The sequence below is a fragment of the Parasteatoda tepidariorum genome, chromosome 3, assembly GCF_043381705.1.
Source record: "Parasteatoda tepidariorum isolate YZ-2023 chromosome 3, CAS_Ptep_4.0, whole genome shotgun sequence".
In the NCBI taxonomy this organism is placed as follows: Eukaryota; Metazoa; Arthropoda; class Arachnida; order Araneae; family Theridiidae; genus Parasteatoda; species Parasteatoda tepidariorum.
In genome coordinates this window covers 93111365-93127043 of record NC_092206.1, presented here as the reverse complement: position 1 = coordinate 93127043, position 15679 = coordinate 93111365, and the positions used below count along the sequence as shown (strand labels likewise).

The 15679-nt window shown below is 30.7% G+C and overlaps 1 protein-coding gene across 1 annotated transcript in view; it reads right to left on the bottom strand.

The window, feature by feature from the left end:
• Positions 1-15679, bottom strand: part of LOC107436091 (neuronal acetylcholine receptor subunit alpha-10) — a 78259-nt gene that overhangs the window by 33156 nt on the left and 29424 nt on the right. The window contains exon 2 of the mRNA XM_043039299.2: positions 7083-7197. Coding sequence (XP_042895233.1) covers positions 7083-7119 — 37 coding nt within the window. The 5' untranslated portion in view covers positions 7120-7197. The remainder of the gene's footprint in view (positions 1-7082; positions 7198-15679) is intronic.

Sequence of the window (15679 nt, the reverse complement as noted above, 5' to 3'; positions counted from 1 at the left end):
CATATTTTGATCATACTGATAATAATAAATAAATAAAATTGGAATTGTTTTAGCTTAATTACTTGTATTTGTATATCTTTTAGTTTTGAGCAGAATATCGTAGCGTTGATCCTTACAGAATCTTAACTTTTTTTTTCATTGATCATAAACTTTTTTTACAACCCGTATAAAAAAGAAAATTAACCTAGTATTTTATGCAATTCCGGCAGTTGGCGCCTTGGCGAAATTAAGTAACGTTATTTACGTCAACCCTTTCGCCCACTCATTAGATCGTGGTTGGATTTGATTGGGAATCATTCGAATATAATTATTAATTACCATTAACATAGTTTTTTTCTTATAAAATATACTTATATGGTGAAGTTTCGGTTCATCTAGCTAAACCATATAATTGCTGACATATCCACTCGGGATATACTATGTTATGTTTGCTCATAATTATGATATGAACTGTTAATTTGGTACTTGCACTTCGAGAAGCAGAAGATCACAGATACCCACACATGTGACCTATGACGTCAGCTACAACTGATCGTTTATAAGCTAAATTCCATGATAAAGTTGAGCTAAAATTCTCGACACAAGTTAGAATATTAACTAACGTGAAGTTAATTAAATTTCGCGCCGTATCGCACATCAAATTTGTTGAAATATAATTCTTTCTCGTCTACATTTTTTACTTAAATTATATTTAATATTTGTTTATTTATTTTATTGTAAGCGTGATCTATTTTTGTATCGCGTACCTGGCAACTTCAATGCATAATTAGATTGTTTATGTTCAACGTTTCTTCGTGCCTGTCTTTGTGTTAAGTAAGAAATATGTAGTGAAAGAATTGAAATCTTATGAAGGAATCTTTGTGTAGGCTTTATTCGGCTTACTCGAAATAGAATGGAAAGAACGTAAACAAATGCCACATTTCAGCAGCCAATCAGGATCGAGATACCCACACTACGTCACTTTCAGGTACCCCATTGTTCATAACTTTTCGTCGTTGTTGATTCGAGATTGGCATTTCCATCACTGGTATTTGTCGTACATTGGCACTGGACACCGGCTATCCTCCATCGTTTGTGGGTCAAAAAATCCGAGATAATCGGAAAGAAATATTTATTCTGAGTGTGTTTGATTTCGCTATTTAAAATATTATCTGCACCAATGAATTAAGACATTCAAGGTCAATCATTTGATCATTACGATACTATCTTAGAACTTGAACATCTGACTGTTAGATCAAATGTTATTCAGTTGTTCCTTTTTTTATTTTTGTACATTTGTAATCCAGGTCAATTATTTAACATTCCAAATATTTGGATAAATTCGTTTCCAATAACCTACTATGGCTTTTCATAGTGAAATGGTCAAGCATTTCATATGAAATGCTTGACCGAAACCGGGAATCCCAACTAAAGATGGCTGAAGTTCATCCAATGAGTAGTCTCGAGGAAACAAGATAGATAAGTAAACGTGTGTGTACAAAAAAAAATCTTATTCCAGTTTTTGTGTGATTCTTTTTTTCCAGATTCTCCAGGAAATAAGATGTGGGGGAAAGGGGGTGGCAATGATAAGTCTTCTTTCTTAGACATGACAGCAAAGTGGCAAAAGAACTTCTGATCGATTTACACCTGGGGCCAGTTATTACTTTTTCAGCTTCACTTACAATTCTTTCATACATTTCTTCGATGAGATTTGGAATGAGGACGCAAAAAAAAAAATATTTACCTTCCTCATGATAGACATTTCAGCAACTTATTTCATGAAGAATGTGGTTGAATGAATGTCATAATATTTTCTGCATTGAAAATGTTCTAAAAGATATGTTCTTCAGTATATGTATATTACGTTAAATAAGTTCTCAAAAGTTCAGTTCTTAAGTCGATTAATTTTCTAAATCAGTCATTTCTAAATTGATTTCTAAATCAGTTCTCACATCGATTGCGTAATATACATCTGTTCATATGTATATTACGTTATCGACCAGCAGTTCTCGAAATGGTGGAGCATAACATAGATCTAAACTTTAAGTTTTAAAAACAATTGAGTTTAAATTTAATTCTCAGTAGACGTTTTAAAGTTGATTTGTAATTTTGTCAAGTTAAAGAAATTAACGTAAATTGCTGTTAACGATTTCTATAAAACACCTTACAATATTCTTTTCAAACCAAAAAAGCTAATTTTGGACATTCAGGATGTTAACTGAGCCAATACAACACCATTTTTTTTTTAAAAATAGTTTATTAGATTTTATAAACAAAAAAAAAGAGTATAAAGTCTCACTATTAACTGATAATATCCTTAACAAATGAAATACCGGTAGTTGATAATCTATATTTTAATGTGCGAAATATTTTTAGAAAAGCAATTTCGTGTTTCAATGCATATTCTAATCAGTAACACACGAAACCACACTATCATTTTAGGGCGATTCTTTCGTTACGTGTGTTATTTTTACACGACATATTTCAACTTTAACACTTATTATAATAAACTTTTTAGATATTTTTTATGTTTTTCTTAATTTGTTGTTAAATCTATATGTGTTGTAAGTTTTCAAAACGAAGATTGAAGGCGCAAACTAGTTTGATGTTGAAAAAAAAAATTTCTGAAATTTTGTTACGTGTGTTACCCTTTATAATGCTAGATATTTGAAACTTTGAATANATCTACCGGCAACTGCTTAAATTAAAACTTGAATGCTTTCGGAAAAATTTCATATGTTCTTTTTCGACATATTTGTCTTCGTTTTTTTACTATAACGCTTCGAAATCCCAGAGGGAATTATTAATAACCCTGTATTTATTTATCAATTCTTATAGACATTATACAAGCATTTAAAACTATGACATAAACGATTGTCCAAATTAGGTAATGCTAACTTTCCCCATAAATTAATCATTTAAAGTAATAAGATGACCCAAAATTCAATGAAAAAAGTTATTATGAGATTAATTTTACTTAAATAGAAAAGTATATTGCATTTAGGTGTGAATATTTAGTACATATGACAAACATATCAAGAGAAATGGCAGAGGTTATTGTTCCCTCCTCTTGAGAAGTACCCTATAATACATTCTAAATCCAAAAGAAATGTTCTAGAATCAGTAAAATAAGTTAAATTATGAGGTTTAATGAGGACGCTAGGATACGTACAATTGTGCTACGTACAAATGTATATGGACATAACATTTTGACTATTGTAATGGAGAAATAAATTTTAAACTTTCTAAGGGATAAGATTGCCAATGCCTAAATTATTAGAGTATATTTGATAGATTTTATAAAAGGATTAATTGATTTTGATTTATTTAATTCAATTTATTGTTATTTTGTGAAAAAATTCCAGGAATGAAACATTTTATGTTTATTTATTTAAAATGTTGATTAGTGTAGGGATTTTATTATTTTTAAACAGCTGTTGTAAAATATGTTTTTACCGAATTTTTTTTAATAATATGACCTGCCTTTCAGCTGCCGTACTTTCAAAAACAACTGCTCAAAGAAATACTACTTTATAAAAAGTTGTACCAGAAGAAGTCATTAAATAATCTCGATTAACTTTCTCAGATAGATTTCAAGATCTGTAATTAATCTTAAATAGACGGGAAGAAACTAGCACCACGACTAACTTTTGATCTATTGATCGAAATATCACTCACGAAGACCCTATCTAAATAGTTTCAGGATGTAGCCTTAAATATGCTAATTACTATGTGTAAACGATGTTTTAGTAAGTTGCGAAGTCAGTCACAAAAACGCACTTTCTCTAAATAAACATACCTTTCTTCGGCGGATTTGGATTCTTGACTTTTATTAATTGATTTCATTGAGTTCTTTCATTTTTTTGCGTAATTCACTATATTATATACTATTTTACTACAATTTTATATAACACTTATGGTATTGCGATATAATAATAAACGAATAATTCTTTTTCAACTAGTGTTTTTTTTTAAAAAAATTAGTTAAATGGAAATACTTTATCATTTTTGGTAATATTTTTAACTCATAAAAAGATTTATACCTAAAAGATAACCGTTGATTGATAAACCATTAATAACAATATATTATATAATAGTATTTGCAATTAAAAATATATGAAGTATTAATAATATTTTATAATGATCCGCGTTGTCAACTTCAAATTAATCTTAGAATCTTAATGAATCTCTTGAAAAATATTTAATTGTTATAAATTTGAGTTTGATGGACTGAATGGAATCGGACATTATATAATATTCAATGAGGTGCTTTATTTTCGATGCTTTTTCCGGAGTTTTTTTTTCCCAAGAGTTTTTCTTCCGGTGCTCTTTTTTCCATAATTCGTTGCAACAATAGGTACCTTGAAAGACGAATAATTCGTTAATTAATTTCTCATTGTCTATGTAAGATTGTTCAGACCATCAACTTCATCCTAGAGAAAAATATTTAATAAATTTTTCTGGTCTTTTACTACCAATGTGAGATAGTTCAGATGATCAACTTTAACCTAAAGAAGATTATTTAATAAATTTTCTGGTCTCTTACTACCTATGTGAGATCGTTCAGACGATCAACTTTAACCTAGAGATGATTATTTAATAACTTTTTCTGGTCTTTTACTACCTATGTGAGATCGTTCAGACGATCAACTTTTACCTAAAGAAGATTACTTAATAACTTTTTCTGGTCTTTTACTACCTATGTGAGATCGTTCAGACGATAAATTATCCTAGAGAAGATTATTCAGTAAATATTTTGGTCTTTTTTAAAAATCTTGTTAACAATCTTCTAGTCAACAGTATTTTTACTACAAATTTATATTTGAAATGTTTATCACATCGTTATACTTTTTTCAACATTAAAATAGATTTTCTTTCAACAATACAAACTGGAGAGTATCAAAATTAAGCGAATTCGCACTCTTTTATGCCAAAACTGAGAAAAATAGATATCTGCTTTCAAACAGATTTCAAGTTTACTCTTCTCTGTAATCTATCCTCTCTACTTGGCTTACAGTCTAACCATCCATATCAGAACATAAATAAACTATTTCCAGACTTGTGTCAACTGCAACACGATATTCATACATCAAAATTCAGCTTATGGAGAAATCCCATCGATTTTCCACTTTCTCGTTTGCTGTCTTGGGGGGAGGGGGTCGTAAATTTATCATTACACCCCACTCTGATGGTTCTCTTCTTGTAAACGGGAAAAAATCCTGCAGAACTTTTTTTTTTATCTTTGGAGGGGTGGAGAGATTTTGTTTTATATATTTTTCTGTTCAAACTCACTTAACAAATTGAAGGAAAGCATTTAGGGTAGCCACCCATCAAAAATTTTCAAGATGAACATTTTGTTTGTCTTATCGAACGATGCATTTTTCCAAATTTGATTACCTTGATAGTTCTGATGCTTTTACTTTATTTATTTGCCAACATAAAAAATTTTAAATTTTTTTTTTAATATTTTATAAAACTAACCAAAACAAACGAAAAAAAGCAATGATAGGAATCTCAATAAATATTTTGCACGAAATTCATTTCTAGTTCTCTAAATTCGATACTAATGGAAATTTTCAACTTGCAACATTTCTTAAAGTAACAATTAATTTAATAAGGCTTTCCGAAATTCATAGGTGAAGCTTTTAAGTAACAACAAATAAATTTCTATGCTAATTATGGAATTTTAATATTAAAAACAATAGTTTTGCAAACATCAACAGCCTTTTTGTAATGCTAGGAAAGTTGAATTGCTTAATATTTGAAAATTAGCCAAATGTCACATTATTAAGACTCATTGAAATGCGCTCACATGAAAATGAGTATGAAAATTGCTTGATTTCAATTTATTTCCAAATAAGTGAATAAAGATTGCCAAATTTGAGAATTTAAAAAAAAGTTTTTTTTTTTTATTATTATTTAAATTGTTTTTTTAAAGTCTCGGTTGTTCTTTACTGAAAAACAGAACAAAGTTACAGTTTAAAACTATAGCTTTGCTTCAAGTTTAAGGTACTTAAATTGTGATCTTTTTGTTCTTGTTTTCGTCAGTGAAAAGTCTTCGGAAAACACCCACAAAACTACACAAAAACTGTCTGAAAATTTAATCAAAAGTTTTTTTTCTTCCAATTTTCATTAATAACATTGGAGGAAAAAAGAAGTTCTTAAATGTTTGCATCATAAAAATTTTTGTTTCCTGGAGTTCAATATTAGATATGCCATTTTGAATTTAATTGGGGCAAAACAATTCTTCAAAAGCAGCCTCAGAAAAACTTGATAAAATGAGTTAGTTAGTAAATTTTGGACGCCATGTTGAATTCAATATTTTGATTTTATGTTTTCCAACCTGATTTTGATTGGTTTTTTTTTAAAAAAAAATGTCTAATTACAAGTTTTCTGAAAAGTTGGACTGGTAAGGTTAATTAGGTCCCCGTCCCCCCCAAATAGGGGCATGGGTAAGAAAATAAGGTTATTCTTTTTGATGGAATATTACAATATAGAAAGTGGTGTTGAATAAAAAAATTTTTTAAAAAGACAGCCAGTTGTTTCGGTACCATAAACAAGTGCCCTTATAGCGATACTCAACGATGTATTGGAATTTCCATATCGGAAATTTGCTGACTTAATATCATTCACACATAGAAGAAAGTAGCTTTATCTTAGAGCTGGAATGTAATAAAGGGAATGATAAAGCTTGAATAAAGAAAATTTTTAAAACAGTCAACCGTTTCGGTACTAATGAAAGTTTCCATTATCATCATAGGAAATACTCAACGACAGATTTGATTCGTCGTCTTGAAATCTGGTAACCTGACATTGTATTGGTATGTAGAAGAAAGTAAGTTATTTTTGACCCGGAGTATGATATAAGAAATAATGATCAATGTATAAATGAAAAAAGGCAATCTTTTCGGGACTTTGATCAAGTAAAACAACCCCTGACAAGATTCAATGGCAATTTTAATTCAACGTAACTAAATCTCAAGAAGTTGCAAATGTACAAAATATTATTATGCTTATTATACAAAATATTATTATGTAAACAATATTATTATGCTTTGTGTAACGATAAAAACAGTATACAATAATAAACTAAAAGCTCTTACCGTTCATAAAAATGATGAGAGAAACTTCTAAAAGCATCGTGCATATTTATGCATAGTCGTGCAGTCAGACTTTGGCAGAGAAGTTGTTTATTTCATTCAGCTTTTTAATCATATCCTAAAACAGAAAAAAATAAATATATGCTTTTTAACTACATTCTCAAACTAAAACAAATAATTTGTTTCTTCACTAATATATCTGTAATTTATGCATTTTTTCCTAATTGAAAGAATTTTTTTTTCATTATTGGTATATTTTTATTGTTCATTTTTGAGTCCAATATTAGTCATTTCGAAAGCAGTCAACTTTCTTTTTAAAGACTAAATGCAATTTTTCTTATTTACAAAACAATGGTTTGAAAATATAAATATTTTAATCAACTTCAAGAATTTTTGTTCTGGAGAATAATTCAATGCAATTTCATTATTTGTAACAGTAAATTGATAGCAATCATAAGTTAACTGATATATCTGAAACAAAATTCAAATCTAGATCTTCTAGAATAATAATCTTTGGAGCAAAAAAGTGAACGATCTACTCTGCCTAATTGTATAAGATTTAAAAATATAAAAATAAACCTTCCCTTTTAAAAAATGCACTTTTTAAGATTACATTGAATAATTAAAGGATATACGTTTTTATAATCCCATTCCAATGAAAGATCTGGTGAACTTGGTGCAAAATAAAAGATGATAAACTCAGATCTTAGGCGAAACCAGTCAAGTTGACCACCTGTTAATGTTGATTTCTATTATTAAGAACATAATTTATCCTGTATAATAAAAGGGAGCAAAATCATTATAACTTGACCACCTGTTTATCTTGTATGTTAACTTCTAAAAGAAGTCAAATTTGTCTAATAGCATTATTGAATTTTGTTCTTAACTCTTCATAACTTGACAAGAAAAACAATGACTTACCCTTTTATAAGTTGACCTCATGTCTAATTTGACCACTAAAGCAATTCATCATAAGTGGTCAACTTACGCACTAGTTAGGATGCTATTGAATGCTATTCTAAATCCTTTATCCTAAATCCTTTCCTGCAACACCTTCAATTGGAATTGCATTTTTTTTTACGTTGAATCTTTACTAATTTCTTTATTACCTATTTTTAATAAACTTCTTAAACAAAAAACAAAACAAGAAATATTTCCGTTATTCAGATAGTTCTAGATAGGCTCCTTAAAAAGAATCGATGAAAAATAAATTATAGAGCTTTTAATGAATTGAATAGATTTTGGAGTCACTGGACAAGAAGTTATAGTTTTTCTCCTCATAAAATTCAATGAGATTGTTGACCCATAGATAAAATACTCTCTTCTGATTATATTGAAATACCTTTGTGTTTAAAAACTTCAAAACTAATAAAATTATGGATTAAGCTAATAAATAATGGAAACATAAAAGTTACATTTGGCCCATCGCCAAACATCTATAAAATGAACTCAATCATTTTTTAAAAAAATTACATGCTTGAATGATTTCTTTAAAAAAATCTGCTCACTTAAAAATGTTTGATAGAGACTTTCTGGCCGATTAATTTCGTGAATTAATCCCCTCCCCCGTAGTTTAAAAGTATTTTCATCACATTATCTTTTATAGCACCAATAGTTTTTGTGAGGTATATGAAATATGCAGTTTGAGACTGCAAGTTGTTTTAAATCAGCTATTTGTTATTTTTTTTAGTTAATTTTCAACTTTTGTTGAGTGTTTAAGCTTTTCAATTGTGCGTAAACTGTGTTAAATTTCATAATGCCACTTACACAGAAAAGCTGCTGAAAGACAAATTTCATGGTTTAAATATTACATATAGTCATTTTTTTAAAAATGAGGGATTATTTACCCGATTTAAACTAAAGCGATTTTTTTTTGAGGCTTGCACATTAATTTTTGAAACCTGAAATTGTTCGATTAGGAAAGACCTCAAGTACCCTTAACAGAGTTTTTTCGAAGCTCTTTTGCCAACGAAAATGAGAAAGCCTCAGCTCAAGTGCCCCAGAGACAAAACTACAATTTTTAACTATATGTCCCATCTAGCCATCCATACGCCATAAAAAGTTATCTGGACTTTAGAATGAACTAATAACTGAAGTAATTTAAGATATTCCTGGATAATCTGGTTGGTAGGACGTTAGGCTCTTGATCGTGAATTCGAATATCCCGACCGAAGAATCTCTGTGTATTAAATGGCTACTGGTATACGTTTAATACGTCTGGTTCACAAAGTCCTCCTATGTTCCCATAACAAATCAACACCTCTGGGGGTACTGTATTGGAGATGGATCATTCCCTGGTTCAGGTCATAATTAAGATCTGTGGATGAATGAGTGGAGTATGAATGGGTTCTCCCAGTAAAACGGGATGTAACGTGTATGGGGTAAAATCGTATTCTTGGCCATAGATGACGCTACTGATAAACAGGAAACGCACCCACCCTCTGCCTTAAAAATTCGTTTGGATTCCTATGGCAGACTTGCAGATATTGGCAAGTGCCATTGACGTAGTAAGAACAACAAATATCTTAAATGTTACGAAAGATTTTTAATAATCACCAAAGTGTTGAGGTTTTTCCACCTAGATAAAAAACTTATCAAAATCAACGATTAACTCTGAATTGTTTAAATATTTAAAAACAAATCGATCACAAACGCTTTCTACTTTCACGAAAATGTGGCTATTCTAACCTCATATTATTTACAAAAATAGTATATTTTTCGCAAAAAAAGCGTTATCTCATGTTATAACAGAACCTTCAAAAATCAACCTTAAAAGAATACCATTGTTTTCTAACAAATTCGAAATGCATTTGAATGAGAATTAATTAGGGGGGCTAGCAGGGTGCGGTGCCTCCTAGTCGTTAAAAAATTCGCTTTCATATTATACAAAAACCGTCTGTTAACCTCCAGGACTTATCTAATACCAGGACTTATCTTATGTGAATCACAGATCCATTTAAATTGGTTAAAAGTAACCTCCACCTGCCACAATGCACTTGTTTATTTGGATGTAAAAGTTTCAGAAACAAGTTTTAAAGACCTTTTTTAAGAATTCTCTTCAATTCTGTCAATCTTAATGACTTCAAAATCTTCTAAACCTTGTCCTTTTAGCAATTTTTTTCAGTTTTGGGTGCTTTGAACTTTTTGGACAGCATTTTACAAAGGACTTTAAAAGTTGTTTCTGTAACTTTTGCAGCCAGGTACCGAAGTATATTACATCAGATAGAGGTCATTTTTTTTGTATGAAATAAGTATGTAATTAACATAAATATTTTGAGAAGTTATTTAGATCAACCTTGGAAATGAATAGTCGCATAATATGTCGTTGTGTTTTCCAGTTGACCACAAAATATTGATTATTCAAAGACATGTATTGTGTTATGGCATATCAATGTTCATAGTGGGGTACTTGACAATTTGTTTTTAGAGTCAATTTTGACATTGATCCCATAATAGACGTGAGAATTTGGTGGAACTAAATACTAAGACTTCTGATATAAACTAATTAAGTACAAAGATATCAAGACAAAAAAGTTAGCGGTAAATTTTTAAATTGGCATGAATTATAAGAAAAACAAGCAGGTAAGTTTGAGAAATTCTGCTTAGTTTGGTAGAATTACTGCATAGCTGCAAAATTTTCCTTATTTTCTGCATGATTATTACGAATGTAATTATTCTTTTTATCGTGGATTTTTTTGGAAATTAATATTTATCAATTTTAAATTTTCCCCATGTTAAACAATATTATTTTATATAAATTATTTCTACTTGGTTTATTTTGCTGGCATTAACTGTTCTCTGTGTTAGGTGTATTATGCCAATATTTCATTTTTTTCACTATATCCATGAACTAAAATAGTCTAGACAGAAATTTTTTTTTTTTTTACTTAAATCCATGTTATAAAATTTTTGCTCTTCTGTTCTCCTTATAACTCAACAGCACGACGACAAGTAAAAGGTTCTAGAAAAGAACTTTTCTCCCCTTTTTTTAGCAAACGTTCTCGAATTCATAAAAAGGTTAATGTGGTAAAGTCTTTTTTACCTTTTTTTTTTATTAGAACTTCACAAAAATGGTTTATCGATTTACATCTCTTAATCCCTGTGACGTGGTGGAGGAAGTGGGAAAATAAGGTCTGCGTTCAGCGAAATCTGACTCCGGACAATCCTGGAAAAAATCATTAAATGTGCCACTCCTTATTGTCTAGATGTCCAATATCCTTACCACAGTCGATTGCTTGCCTAGAAGGGTATTCATTCGGGGGACAATCTGATATCAGTTTTTTCCCTCCTGTTTTAGATTGGTAAAAGAAGAAAATTCGGAATGTCCTAAGAAATTAAAACGATGTTTAAAAAAGCTTCAGTTCTTATTTATAGTTAAATTAAGTTAAGAACTCCAATTTAATTGTGCTTGAGTTCCGTTACAAAAATTTAAGGTATTTTAGAGGTTTATATGAGGTTGTTTTGAGGCATCAAAGTTAATTTGAGGTTTATTCGAAGTTTATTTCAAACTCAATCTTAAAGAATCAACCTCCTAAGGCGTATAATCAAGGCATATGAAGTTATTTTATTCACATTTGAGGTTGTTTTGAGGTTTATGGAAATCTACTTTAGAGCAACCAGCTTAGTGAGGTTGTTTTTGAGGTGTAGGGACTATTTTTTCTACACTTCAAGGAAATACGTATATTTGAGGTGTGAATACTTTCACCCGATCTAAAAAAAAATTTTCTCTGAGTTATATATGAGGTTGATATTATGAGGTGAAAAATGAGGTTAAAATTGGAAAATTTTTAATGAGGCTATTTTTGTTGCAAAACATAACATAATTAGCAGTATATTTGCCTCTATATTTTTGGTACAAGCTAACGGAAGCATAAAAGCCAATTCATCGTGGCTTGAGTCCAATGAATTTCAAGAGGACTATGATCTCAATATTTCCAAGTTAAGCTCCCAAAAAGTTTCATCTCTCATATGCGTAAGTGAAGTAACGACGGTATGGTAAGATATTTATTTTAGTTACGGTTTAAGTTCAATGAATTTCACGATAATTTGGGTCGCAGGATTTCTAAGCTAAATTTTTAAAAATTACCTAATGTTACGTTTTGAAGTTAAGTAAGATAACAGAGTTGTCATCGACAGCAGTTTCATAAGGCTCGTATCCAAGGTATCATGAAAGTAATTTTTTAGGCTAATTATGTAAAAACATTTCAGTATTTCCAGGCTAATTATGTAAAAATTATCGACTTTTATATCTTAAGCATTGTAATGAAGTTGTCATATGTATCTATTTATTGTGTAAGGTTACAGGGTTGTAATCGACGTTAAATCAATGACATTTTAAATTTTTAAAAATTGGCAATTGTTAGACACTAAATAAGGTTACGGATTTGTCTATGTAAGCCTTTTTGTTGTATTTTAGGTTATCTGATTTTATTGGAGTTTAATCTGTTTCATGAATTTTAAGAGGATACAGACATAAAACTGTACTTCAAATTGACTGAAAACAATGTTTAAAATCAAAAATAATAAAGTGTACTTTAAATCTATATGAGTTTCAGTGTCTCATAGGCAATAAGGATAAGGCAATTGTACTTTTTGTGCAATGTAAAGAATGGATGCTCAAATTTCACGTAACTTTCTTCGTCTTTAACGAAACATTTTCCTGATATATACTCCGAGCACAAATTTCGTCAAAGTGACGAAAAAACAAATTTCTTTTTTGTAACTATAGTTGAACAGCCGATCCAGTTTTGAGTTTACGCCTACCAATGATCAACTCCGTAGCCTTGTAATTTTGAACCTAATCCAGAAGACAAGGATCAAGTATTTGTATTCAAGTAAGGATCAAGTATTCGTATTAAGTATAACTCTTGGATCAAGTATTGGGGGAAATTTGCCTTCTTGAAGGATTTTTGATGGAACTAACCCTCATTTGCGTTAAACGGAGAGGAAAACCACGAAAATCTCCTACGGTTAGTCTGACGGCAAGCGGACTTTAATCCATGATCCACCTACTCCTGAGGATATTTTACGTCAGCACTTTGGTCGGTGCAAGCTGGGTGCGGAATGCGTATCGATCAGCCATCACTGGAATTCGAATCCGGCTTACCTCATTGGCGGGGGCGAGAGCTCTATCCTCTGAGCCACCACGACTCACGAAATAACTGTTGCTTTATACATACTACTAATATTAGTGCTTTATAAATACTACTTTTTAAGAAAACGAATTTCGTCAAAATTAAAGAAATATTTCGTCATTCTATTTTTCAAAAAAAAATCATAACTTTTACATAACTTTTTTTTTACCACTTTACCGGGGGCATCACATAGGTGGTAGAACACATCATCAGATATAACAGAGAGATTAGTTACGCGCATGTCCGAAGCGGGACTCGAGCCCGGTATCGCCTTGTTTAGTTACTTTACTTTCGATCGTGTTGTCTTCATTCTAGTTAACAATCTTCCACAATGCACTGCGAATTTGAGAGTTCGCGTTTTGTCATTAAGTACGTGATTTCGGGACGAAATGATTCTCAAAATTAACTATATACAGCTCGGTTGCTGAATCGTTAGAAGTGATAGTTTTATTTCTGCGAGTACTAAAATTGCAGTCTGTGCCATCAGGATTCGATGCATAATTTCGATATTGTTTTCGTTTCAGATATAGCTTCACTTTAAAAAAAATTTTTTAAAGCATTAAAAATACTAACAGATATTTAATTTTTAAAAATACTTTAAATTGTTCTTAAGTTAATACGAACTCAATTTTTATTGTTCTTAAGAAAAATTGAAACAATTGAGTATTATTTTATTTTACAAAAGAGCCGAAACAATTCGAGTGGAATTATTCTAAACTGATAACCTAATCGAAGAAAACAAAGTTGCATTTCTTAAAATAGAAATACAGTTGTTTTTCTCTGATTTTTGAAACAAGTTCGGACATGAACCATGAGTATCGTCCGAATAAACAGCAATATAAATTCTTTAAAGCATCCCCATCAATTGAATCAGAAACTCTTCATTGCTAAACTGCATTCTTTCCACCCAAAAACGAGACAAAAGTCGAGAAAGGATTCGGAGATGTGGCGCCAGACTTCCAACGCCAATTTTATTGGCGAAAATTCTAAGTAAGCCATTATCGTCGCTATACCAAGTTAGCGGTTTATTTGCTCTTTATTTGTCGCACGATTCTTTCCTCTAATTGGCCGAGGGAGAGGACTAAAATTAGAATCTTTTGAATGAAATTGAATAGAAGACACAGTAAGCGTTTAGAAGCCATTCATCTCGAGTATGAATGAAGCGATCATTTATTCACTTTGCCCAAATAATAAGAAACAAGTTCTAATGGGCATTTCAGAAAGTTCAAAAGACGTATATGTAATTTGGTACATCAATAATTTTGTCCTTCCTTCTAACAATAATAAAATAAGTTTTATATAATGCTCTAGCATAAATATTTGGAAAAGAATGCTCCCGCAAATATTAAAATCTATCTTCATAAATCAAATAGAAAGTTTGTTCGTACGTTTTCTCAGCAAATCCAAAAAGCTCAACAGCTACACATCAAATTTGGAGCACATACGCTATAAGGTAGATAGTTTGGCGCTCTCTACTGTTTACTTTAAAAATCCTGTTTCATCTCCCGTTCTCGCTCTGTAACCCGAAGACTAAAATTTTCATAAAATTCAGTAAATATTATATAATGCATTTGATACATACAAATTTTAGCTCTGGTTATCAAATAACGAGTTTTATTGGGAATTTATATCATATTTTCATTAGTTAATTTCTCTTTGGTTGTATGCATTAGATTAGCACAAGTAAAAACAACAATGGATAATTTTCCGGCGCATGGGGACAACATTAGCGAATTTGTATTTTGAAAAACGGTGTTATAACGTTATATAAAATTTTGTGACAAACTTCAATGAGAGTTTGGGCATATCATCAGGATGCTTAGGAAACCGTACCCGGAAAGTCGTCATACACCGCTAGGGATGCATCCCTATTAAGATCTGTTTTTTCTGAACAGGGAAAAAAATCTGTAGCTTTAGAAGCAAGACTAATTTCAGATTTGCAATCACCACACCCGCATTATACAAGATCAAGCATTTGTATAAATGGAACAAACAATTTGTTCCTCAGTGTAATGTAAAATCAGCAAAATCGAAGGTTTCATACTAAGTTTCGATTTGTAATTGAGAAATTTATGGTGTTAATTCCTAATTATCATTCATAATAGTGTCAAATCAAATCGTGTCAATTTATAGTGTCAATTCATAATTACGAAAGTGTTACGAGTGTGGGATTTTATTCCCAAGCTGACCTCTGAATCATAAAACATAAATGTTCGATGGGATTCATACCGGGAGATCCAGATGGCCAAAACATTCACTTTAAACCAGTCGCGAACAATTAAGATCCGGTGACATGGCGCATTGTCATCTATAAAAAATTCTTCCATCGTTGTTTGGGTACATGAAGTCCATGAATGAATTCAAGTGATCTCTAAGTATCGGAACATAACCATTTCCAGTCAATGACCGGTTCAGTCGGACCCTAAGAGTCCATCCCAGTCCATGCCATAAAAAAGCAACTCACAC